Consider the following 11,666-nt stretch of genomic DNA (forward strand, 5'->3'; position numbering starts at 1 on the left):
AAATACCACACTTAGTAAGAAGTACCTGCTTTAACCATCATAGAAAAACTATGTAAGTTATAATAGCAGTTGCTTCTCCATATCTTCATTCCATGATCCTGAGCCAATTCCACAACATGGTTTCAGTTTTTGAGAGCTCCATGTGCTAACCTTGGTTGATAACAACCTTTTCTTTCCTACAGATGTTCAGGCAGTTGCTTACGAGGAACCAAAACACTGGTGCTCTATTGTCTACTATGAGCTCAACAATCGTGTGGGTGAAGCGTTCCATGCCTCCTCCACAAGTGTGTTGGTGGATGGTTTCACTGATCCTTCCAACAATAAGAACCGTTTCTGCCTTGGGCTGCTCTCCAATGTTAACCGGAATTCCACTATTGAAAACACTAGGCGGCATATTGGAAAAGGTGAGTTTTCACGTTAACCTCATTCAAGTGTTTATGTGTTGTGTCCCTGTTCCCCCAGAGTTGACTTGGTCATTCCTGTGGTAAACTAGTTTAGTGAACACCAGGTAATGTTCACTTGCTGCAGTTTGTAAATGTTTTTCCAATTTGTACTTTCTGGAAGTTCTTCGTCAGTGATTTTTGTGGTTCACCAATTCTTATAATATTGATATTAATTAGCCGAAATATAGATTTGCTTTTTGGGGACACTATTCTATCACATGTTTTGCTCCAGAATAAAATGGCTATTAAAAAATGACTTACAACCTAAAATTAAAGCAAACCAAAACAAATAAGCCTAATTGTATTTCAGATGAATATCATAACTGAAAAGAAAGAACTGATAACTTATGAGTTTAGTATTTGTTTATATATCCTCAGGCTGGATCATGTGGGGTAGGGTTGGGAAAGGATATTAAATAAATCCTGAATTCTTTTTTTTTTTAAGTAAACTTGATTATTTTGTAGTGGTATGAGTGAAACAGTTCTGAAACTTTTAGATATATTATAAGATTAAGCAAATGGTTAATGTGTGGACATCGTTGGGAGGCTGGGTTTCCCCTGAGGAATAAGGGATATGCAAATGTGGAGGAAGGCGAAAACTAAACCCTGTGAAGGTGGATGGAGGATCAGTATGAAATCATGATTTTAATAATAATATATGTATGTGTGTATGCTTGTTTATGTTCTTATGTATATCTGTGTTTGTATGTATATCTGTGTTTGTATGTACACATGCATATAGTTTCTGATCTGTCTGCTGAAAGGGCCAAGAAGCAAAGATATGCTGTAACAATAAGCACATCTAGTGCTCAGATCATCACCTCTGATATCATTTCCCACTAAGAGGAACCAGGGCTCTATGGAGAAGCATATGTACAAACATCTACACATGCATATAGTTTCTGATCTGTCTGCTGAAAGGGCCAAGAAGCAAAGATATGCTGTAACAATAAGCACATCTGGTGCTCAGATCATCACCTCTGATATCATTTCCCACTAAGAGGAACCAGGGCTCTATGGAGAATGGGTGTGTAGACATCGGGGAGGGGAAGGGCACAGATGATAAAGCAAATGGAGTGAATTGTCACAGTAGATGAATCTGGATACTGGTTATGTGGGCGTTCTTTGTATTGTTTTTCTTCTGTTTTCTTTTTCAGACTTTTCTATAACTTTGATATTACTTTCAGAGTAAAAGTTTTTTTAAAAAAATGACCTACTCTGAAATTTAGAATAGTGGATCAGATTAAAAGGTTACTTAATAGGTGCTTGGAAGGCATTTGAGATAAAGTTTAACATTTAATCCTGGGGGGGAGGAACTCTTAAACCAGGAATTGATAGATGTTTCCTTCATATGATTAAAGAAAAGTTAAAAAAAAAAAAAAAGCTAAACTACACATTTAATGATGAAATGCTAGAACTTATGTTCATAACATGCATAAATATCTTTCTATGATCTTTAAACACCTGAAATTGTATATAAACACAATTTTGCATGCATTTGAGATGGAAGAATTTTTTTTTTAATTCCCAAGATGACTATTACCCCAAAGAAGTGAAAATCCATTGTACTATGGGACATTCCTCTTAAAAACTTAGGAAGAAAATAAGGATTCCAGGAAAGCTGTTATTTAAAATTGTACCAGATGCCCTGAGTAGTGCGCTTAAATATGGAATTATAAATAATGGAAATAAGCCAACATTATCATTATTTGCAGATGACATGATTGATTGGTAATATTCTTGGAATAGATCCTTGAAGTGAAATTAGCAGGTTAAAAGCTCTTGCTGTGTTTTGCCAAATTACTTTCCAGAAAGCTTTTATTAATTCACACTCCTGCCAGAAGGATATTTGTGCCTTTGTCCCTTCACCGATGCCAGTATTATGAATGGGAATTGTGTCTTTTCAAATGACATGATTATTTATCTAGAAACCGCCAAAGAATCTATTTTTAAAAAATTATGTAAGTTGTTTCCTTTTATCTGGCAGTAACCAGTTAGAAAGTATAAGGTGGGGGGGGGGGGAATGGGAATCCCATTCTCAATAGCAACATAAAACATAAATTTCTTGGAAATAATCTGAACTTGCAATATGTGAGAATTATATGAAAACCAAATTTTACTGAGAGAGAAAATTTGAATAAATAAGCTATTTGTGTTCCTTAGAAGGCAGGCTAAATATTGTGAGAGCATTTTAAGGATATTAATTCTTCCTAATATAATTTATAGTTTAAGACAATTGTTGTCAGTTACAATGTGATGTTTTTGAAAGTTGCATAATGTATTCTGAATATTACCTGGAAGGATAAACAAGTGAGACTAGCTATTTTTTTAATGGAAGAGTAAAGAAAAATTCTCGGCATTGGGGTAAATAAAACATTTTAAAATTAGAACTAAGTCAGAGTGTAGAAAAACAGTAGAATAAATTAAATTCAGACTATACTGCATATAAAAATTTAATGTATGTTAAGTGAAGCATAAAATCAGTAGTCTTCTAATGGTCCTGCAATAACAAGGTTAGCTTTTGGGTGGGGCTGGGGGCAGAAACCCCGACCTCATACCATATACACAAATAGGTTAATGAGTTGAATATTTTTAAAAAGACAAACAATTATAAAGCTAAAATAAAACATTTGATTACAGAGGTAGAAATTCTAAGCATAAAAAACAAAAGATTACAAGAGATTTGACTAAAAGGTTTCAAACATCTGTAGGTTAAAAATATATCGTGAACAAAATTAAAAGACAGGGAAACGAATAAGAAATAAATTATTTATGTCCTTTCTATATGCATAGCTCATAAAATAAAATTAGAGACCTCGTGGGAAAAATAGGCAAGAAATATGTGAATTCACAAGAGAAACAGATGACCAATAAACTACTAGAGCATATCCAGCCTCACATGCAAATTAAAGCAATTACATTATTTTTCAGCTATAAATTAAGCTCAGATTCAATACTGGCACAGGTAAAACAAGAAATGCGCTCATATACTGCTGGTGAGGGTGTAAATTACAAGCATTCTGAAAGTCATTTGGCAAAGTGAATCAAGAACCTTCGATCCAATGATTTAACTTCCAGAAATATCTTCTAAGGATATTATCAAAAATCGTCCAGAGATATTTATCATGGCATTGTTATAACAGCAGAAAATTAGCATCAACTCAAGGGTCCACTAAGGGGAGTATTGTTAAATAAATTGTTATATCCATACAGTCATACAGATATTTTAAATATTCACAAAGAAACTTTAATGGTACCCAAAACTGAATACAGTGTGTCAGACTATTAATAATTATTGCTCAATAATATTTTCTGTTTTACTTTATATTTTCGTGTACTTTCTAAGTTTTCTAAAATGAAAATTTATATTTATTTATATAATTTATATAATGAAAATTTTTATAATCGGGATAAAAGTAAATCAGTCTCTCTCTTTTAAATTGTTTTCTCTACATCAGGCCAAAAAAATGGCTTCTTCTCTGGCAGCTCTTTGTTATAGATGTCTTAACCATTGTGTGTACATATAAACAATACATTATATTTTGTATGAGATAATAGATTTAGCATTGATTAAGCCATGCCAGAGTTACCTGCAAAGTGGATCATTTAAAGCCACATTAGGATGTGACCCTTGTTTCGTGGGTGGCCTGTGTAAAATAGTCTTCCTTAATGATGTGGAGCTTTTTCAGAATGGAGGTTTTTTTCCCCTTTCCTTTTTTTACAGGCTGGGTAAAATCAATTTCCTACACTCTTGGCACTCTAAGTCTCACAGGAAGAAGTTTAGAGCAGGTGGTAGTTTGAGATCTGATTTCACACCATATGAATTATTTTTCTAGTTTTATTTATTTATTTTGCTAGACCTAGCATCTTGCAGCTCTCAGCAATACTTCTTCCACCTGTGGTTTTCTAGTTCCTCTTCTTCTCTCTCTCTTTTTTTTTTTAAAAGATGACCGGTAAGGGGATCTTAACCCTTGACTTGGTGTTGTCAGCACCACGCTCACCCAGTGAGCAACCGGCCATCCCTATATGGGATCCGAACCCGTGGCCTTGGTGTTATCAGCACCTGCACTCTCCTGAGTGAGCCACGGGCCGGCCCTTGTTCTCTTGATCGTCCCTTTTCTCCACCCTAAAATTTACCAAACAACTTATCTGCAGAATAAATGGAAGAGAACTTATACGTTGAATACATGTAGGATCCCATAATAAAATCCAGGTTTTATTATACTATATTTTTAAAGTGGGAATACACTTTCAACCCATGGCCAAATAGGGTATTAAATACTTAACAAAATGAAATTGCTACACTTTGTTATATTATTTCCTAGAAACCTCCTGGATATGCTTGTTGACATGTGGACATGGTACTGAGGGTACCTTGAAAAGGTTGTGGGAAAATAGAATTAAAATATAATATGAATCTTTTCATGAACTTTTTGAAGTACCTTGTGTTAAACTAGTACAGTTAACTAAGATTTTATCAGTTGTGCAGGACTTAGAGAATATCTACCTAACTAGCCAAAATTTAAATCTATGTAAATTTACATTTGTATATTGAATCTGTACAGGTGTACATTTTCAGCTATAAAAAATGGTAATAACTAAATGATATGTGTTGTCATCCTACAGGAGTTCATCTTTATTATGTTGGAGGGGAAGTATATGCTGAATGCCTTAGTGACAGTAGCATCTTTGTGCAAAGTCGGAACTGCAACTACCATCATGGATTTCATCCCACTACTGTATGCAAGATTCCTAGTGGGTGTAGTTTGAAAATTTTTAACAACCAAGAATTTGCTCAGTTACTGGCACAATCTGTGAACCATGGTTTTGAAACAGTCTATGAACTTACGAAAATGTGTACTATACGCATGAGCTTTGTGAAGGTAAGTGAGCTGTGATTCCTCTCGCTGGGGTTTAACACACATTTGTTGTACTTTCTCGCAGTATATAAATCTATGTCCATATTAGCTGACTTATTATCTAGGCATTTTTAAACTTTAACAAGAATGTCAGTTATTAGAATATCGTTGGAACATTAGAGTGCTTGTGTTAAATGTCAATAGCAGGCTTTAAAAAGCTTTTCCTTAAATAGCACTATTTTAGCTACTGTAATACCATTAGAATATGTAATGTTACATATTTAACATGTAATTTAAATATATGGTTGTCTTATGAGATTAATTGAATAAACACATCTTCCTTTTCATTCTTTGCTTTTGGTACTTTGGTAATGCTTGTTGCTTTTGTTTCAACTATAAGCAAGTTATCTTTTTGTAAGAATAAAAGCTTATCACACTGGTAATTATTTGGGGTCAGGTTTTTTTAGTGGTTCCAGTAAACCTCATCATTCAAAAGTCTTATTCATCATTCAAACTCTTATTCAAAAGTTTTAGGCCCTTGCCCAAAGATAAATAGATGTTTAGCTGTAAGATGGTATTGTAAGGTTTGAGGAAGAAGGTTAAAAATGTTGCTCATGATGATTGATCTCTTTGCTGCCTCAACTTCTGCCTCTGAGAAATAAAAAATCTTTAAATGTCACTGAAATGTTAAAAAATATGTAAATATCTCATTAGATTTCATGAGTAAGTGACTTATGGGCCGGCCCGGTGGCGCACTGGGTAGTGCGCCGCTTGGGAAGCGCTGCGGCGCTCCCGCCCGAGGGTTCGGATCCCACATGCAGACCGGCTCCCGCTCACTGGCTGGGCGAGGCGTGGGAGCGACACCGAGGTTTGCGATCCCGTTGCCGGTCCCCGGTCCGGTACGGGGGCAACACTGAGGGTTGCAATCCGTTGCCGGACACGGAAAAATGGGTGTAGTTTGAAAATTTTTAACAACCAAGAATTTGCTCAGTTACTGGCACAATCTGTGAACCATGGTTTTGAAACAGTCTATGAACTTACGAAAATGTGTACTATACGCATGAGCTTTGTGAAGGTAAGTGAGCTGTGATTCCTCTCGCTGGGGTTTAACACACATTTGTTGTACTTTCTCGCAGTATATAAATCTATGTCCATATTAGCTGACTTATTATCTAGGCATTTTTAAACTTTAACAAGAATGTCAGTTATTAGAATATCGTTGGAACATTAGAGTGCTTGTGTTAAATGTCAATAGCAGGCTTTAAAAAGCTTTTCCTTAAATAGCACTATTTTAGCTACTGTAATACCATTAGAATATGTAATGTTACATATTTAACATGTAATTTAAATATATGGTTGTCTTATGAGATTAATTGAATAAACACATCTTCCTTTTCATTCTTTGCTTTTGGTACTTTGGTAATGCTTGTTGCTTTTGTTTCAACTATAAGCAAGTTATCTTTTTGTAAGAATAAAAGCTTATCACACTGGTAATTATTTGGGGTCAGGTTTTTTTAGTGGTTCCAGTAAACCTCATCATTCAAAAGTCTTATTCATCATTCAAACTCTTATTCAAAAGTTTTAGGCCCTTGCCCAAAGATAAATAGATGTTTAGCTGTAAGATGGTATTGTAAGGTTTGAGGAAGAAGGTTAAAAATGTTGCTCATGATGATTGATCTCTTTGCTGCCTCAACTTCTGCCTCTGAGAAATAAAAAATCTTTAAATGTCACTGAAATGTTAAAAAATATGTAAATATCTCATTAGATTTCATGAGTAAGTGACTTATTCTATTTACTTATTCGGGGACTTAATTGTCCCTGAATTCTCAAAGATAAATTCTCATCCTCTTTACTTTGAGGAACACAACTAATTATATATTTGGGTGAGGCAATCACCTTTTATGTTCTCTCTTCAGAAGCTTGCCTACTTGTTAAACCTGTTTTGTAATGTATTTATTACTGAGGATAATTTTGGAACGTTTCTTTGTTAATCATCCTTTAGATCAAAGATATCTTTTCCTGAATATCATTTTTTGCCTACTTCTTTGTATCATCCTAGCATATTTTTAGGGTGCTCTTTTAGTGTTTGTTCTTTCAAAATATAATTCAACAGTTCTTTGTAGCTGAGTCTGGTACCTCTTTATTATTATAGGAAGGGTTTTTTTTTTACCCTTTAATAAGGTTGACCTATATGTTGTGTACATGCAAGACTACAAAGTCCTATTTCATTCATTATTAACATTCACTGTTTAACTTTTGACTTAGCATTTTGGCTCAAATGCATTTTAAAATAAGGACAGTGACTTGCTGGAAGTGGTTTTTTAGTTTTTATTGGTATGGATGAAGAATAGCTCTTTAAGAGTCAAGAGATTCAGTTTCCAGTTTTGTCTGTCATTTTGACTGTGTGATTAAGGCACAGGGATTCTTCTCTGGTCCTCATGTTCATCATCTTTAAAATGGGGGTGGGGGTGAGAATGGTGTTGGGAACTGAGGCAGTTATTACTAGGGTCTCTCAGTGAGTCTGTTGTTATTGAAGGACGACTCTAGAAGAATTTATGACTAATGTTCCAATTAGCTTTCTCCTCAAACTCCTTTCATATTGACTACCGAATCAATTTTAATTATTTTACTTTTACACAATTTTAGTAATTTCTTTTTACACATGTAAAAATGATCTTTAGTAAAAAGTATTTATAATGCAAAGCTGTGCATTTAAAATTTAATAAATTTCATTCATTCAGCAAATATTTTAGCACTGTTTCAGAGATGTAATTCAAAGATGAAAAAGCACCTAAAGTCTCTAGCTGCAAGATGCTTATGATCTAGTATACATTTAAATATAATATAATGTGATAAGCACTAGAATGGAGGTTTATACAAGATATAATTGACAGAGATGGGGTGCAAGAATTTGGAGTTGAAGATAAACAACCTTATTAAAAACTCCTGCTGGGCCGGCCTGGTGGCGCACTGGAGAGTGCGCTGCTTAGGAGCGCGGCGGCGCTCCTGCCGAGGGTTCGGATCCCATGTGGAGACTGGTTCCCGCTCACTGGCTGAGCGCAGTGTGGGCGCAACACCAAGGGTTGCGATCCCGTTACCGGTCAGTAAAAAAGACAAAAAGGAAAAAAAAAAAAGTTCGTGGAAACTGGAGAGTGCGCTGCTTAGGAGCGCGGCGGCGCTCCTGCCGAGGGTTCGGATCCCATGTGGAGACTGGTTCCCGCTCACTGGCTGAGCGCAGTGTGGGCGCAACACCAAGGGTTGCGATCCCGTTACCGGTCAGTAAAAAAGACAAAAAGGAAAAAAAAAAAAAAACTCCTGCTGACACGATAAAGGGCAACTGCTTATCATGTATTAGTAACAAAAAAATTGCACAGTTTTTATAGCATTGCTCTTTACTGTCATAAGGACTGCATACTTTACCCTCTTCCACTCAGCATCTTAGAGAAATGACGTAGAACATTTTACTATTATTGATAGCCAATCTTGTGCTATTTTTAAGATGATCATTTTGGGCTGTTAATAGAAAACATATATTTTGTCAATAATTTGCACTTTAAACTCTCCTATATATGAAAAGTCCAAGTCAATTTGTCTGAATATTTATAGAGCTTCTGCTTTGTGCCAGTCACTGTGCTAGATATTGGAGGTCAAAGATAAATTCCTGCCTTCAAAGAATTTACTATTTAATGGAGGAAACATGCACATAAACTTCTATAAATGAAATTTAGCAGTTGATGATATAGGTACAAATGCATGGGTGTGCATACATATATACAGTTGTTCATATATCTCTTGAATTCTGATATGCAGATGTATTTTTTGAAACTACTGGAGTAGGTAGGTAGTAAAGATAACAGAACCCAACCTTCTCTGATATTCCTCACAAACAAGGCTTAATCAGAACACTCATGGCAATGAGTTTTTCTGCTCCTTGCAGTAGCAAAATTACTTTTCTCTTTTTCGTAGTGACTTTCTTCTGTGGAACTTGAGTGTCTTAATTTAGTAATTCTGAAGATGTCTGGCAAGCTACCTTCTTTTATGAATGAATGATGGAATCTGTTAATTCAAGGCAGTGGCTAGGTGTCGATAATAGCTTTTTGGATACTTAAATTTTCAGAACCTGCCAGTTTTGCTTAGAGATTGAACAATCAAGAGATCTGTGTTGATAGGAGGCCTTTCAGTGGCTGAATAGGGAAGAAACCGAATGTCAGTCTGTCTTACATAACTTTTTCCTTATTTTCTTGATGATAAAATAAGAATTTAATAATGGCTGTTACATTACTGTCAGTAATGTAATGAGCAATGAAAATGAAAGTTTAAAAGTGTCTTCATTAAAACAACTTTATAATTTATTTTGAAACTTTCATTTCCTAAGGCCAGTAATTCTTAATCTGGAGTCCATGGATGGACTTTTGGGAGCTAACCCCGGAATTTGCCTGCCAAATTATGTGTGCATTTGTGTACATGTGCAATTTTCTCTTGGAAAAAGTCCCTAGTTTTAATCAGAGTCTCTAATTATGTGAACTCTTTTTACTTAATAAGTTTAGCCATTGAGTTAAACAAGTTAAGTGACCTCCAATGTTTTTTTCTAGGGCTGGGGAGCAGAATACCACCGCCAGGATGTTACTAGCACCCCCTGCTGGATTGAGATCCATCTGCATGGCCCCCTCCAGTGGCTGGATAAAGTTCTTACTCAGATGGGTTCACCTCATAATCCTATTTCATCTGTGTCTTAAACGTCCTTAGGCTTCTGCCTCTTGAAAACTATTGAGCCTTGCATGTACTTGAAGGATGGATGTCAGACACGACTGAGAACTGACAAAGGAGCCTTGATAATACTTGACCTCTGTGACCAACTGTTGGATTCAGAAAAAAAAAAAAAAAAAAAATTGGTAACATACTGTTCATATCAAGAACCTGTTTAGTTTACATTGTAACATTCTACCAAAAAGTCAACTAAAAAGCAGACTTTTTAGCAGGACTTTGTGTATAGTTAAAAGAGAGATGGCCAAGCCAGGGACAAATAATCAAGATTCTTTTGTGTTTGGCACTTTAAGGTCATCATTTGGCAAAAGTTTAGCATTAATACTTAGTCTTTCTGAAGTGTGTTTTTTATCAGGTTTAGAGCCCATGTTGTCTTCTTTTAATGGGTTTTAACAATATTTTAAAACTGTTTGTTTAGTAATGGTTTTTGTTTGTTTTTTAAGAAAAGGTTAATCTTGATGATATACATAGTAATCTTTCTAAAACTGCTGACCATACTGCTGTCAGAATAATGTTAGGCATATGCTCTTTGCTAAATATGTATGTACAAAATATTTGGAAGTTAAGAATTGATTAGACTAGTGAATTTAGGAGTAATTCAGGGGGGTGGGGAGAGGGAAATGACAACGGCAAATGTAGAAAATACTGTAAAAATTCAGTTTGCTTTAAAGAACAAACTGATGTCTGAATTTTGCTGTGTTTCAATTTTAGAGATTTTATCCTTTTTTTTTTTTTTTTTTTTTTTTTGGCTTTCTTCTATCCTCTCCGAAAAAGCAGTTATGCAGCTGGTTAATTCATATAACTGTGAGAGCAAATGAATAATTCCTGCTTTTCTGAAATTGACTGCCTATATGTTTCAATACCAATTGTATGGAGTGCTTGAATTTAATAAACAGTTTTTATGGAGTTTACAGAAATAGGCTTTAATTTTCAAGTGAATTGTTTGCCAAACCTAGTAACTCTGTTAAATATTTGGAGGATTTAAAGAACATCCCTGTTTAAATCCATTTCAAACTTTTAAAATTTTTTTGTACTATGTTTGGTTTTATTCTTCTGTTAATCTTTTGTATTCACTTATGCTCTCGTACATTGAGTACTTTTATTCCAAAACTAGTGGGTTTTCTGTACTGGAAATTTTAAATAAACCTGTCATTATTGCTTACTTTGATTAAAAATTTGTCCTTTCCATTCTTCACATATTAGATTTTATGACAAATAAGATTTGCTACTCTTTTGAGAGTTTTTTTCTTAAATATTCTCTGCCAAACAAAACAAACTGAATTACTAATACAGAGACAGGGCGACTGAATCGTGAAGAGAGCAGTCACTTCGAATCAGAAAAGAAAGGACAGGTAGAACTTGAAAAATTAAGAGAAAACTAGCAAAATATAAATTTTTTAATGTTTGGAATTACAGCAGCAACAATTAACTGGTGGATACCACTCAGTCAACCAGAAGTATGAATTTCTAAACTCCAGATGAAGATGTGAGAGTGACTGAGAGGATGTGAGAAAGGGGAGGCTGGGAACAGACTGCAACAAGAGAGCATGATGACTTTTGCAATGTTTGGGACTGGAGTGATCCCAACTCCCAACCCCAA

General features: G+C 35.0%; 1 protein-coding gene across 3 annotated transcripts in view; it reads left to right on the forward strand.

Moving 5' to 3' along the window:
- The window catches only part of SMAD1 (SMAD family member 1), a 77,114-nt gene extending 65,873 nt beyond the window's left edge, over window positions 1-11,241 (forward strand). The window contains exons 5-8 of one of the 3 annotated variants that reach the window (XM_008578627.1): window positions 183-404; window positions 5,070-5,267; window positions 6,319-6,377; window positions 9,895-11,241. In XM_008578627.1, coding sequence (XP_008576849.1) covers window positions 183-404; window positions 5,070-5,267; window positions 6,319-6,377; window positions 9,895-10,038 — 623 coding nt within the window. In that variant the 3' untranslated portion in view covers window positions 10,039-11,241. Of the gene's footprint in view, window positions 1-182; window positions 405-5,069; window positions 5,327-6,253; window positions 6,378-9,894 lie in introns of all 3 variants that reach the window. The other 2 variants (XM_008578626.1, XM_008578625.1) reach the window with 2 other exon arrangements.
- The last annotated feature ends 425 nt before the right edge of the window (window positions 11,242-11,666 follow it).

The sequence above is a fragment of the Galeopterus variegatus genome, unplaced genomic scaffold (assembly GCF_000696425.1).
Source record: "Galeopterus variegatus unplaced genomic scaffold, G_variegatus-3.0.2 Scaffold1731, whole genome shotgun sequence".
Lineage (NCBI taxonomy): Eukaryota > Metazoa > Chordata > Mammalia > Dermoptera > Cynocephalidae > Galeopterus > Galeopterus variegatus.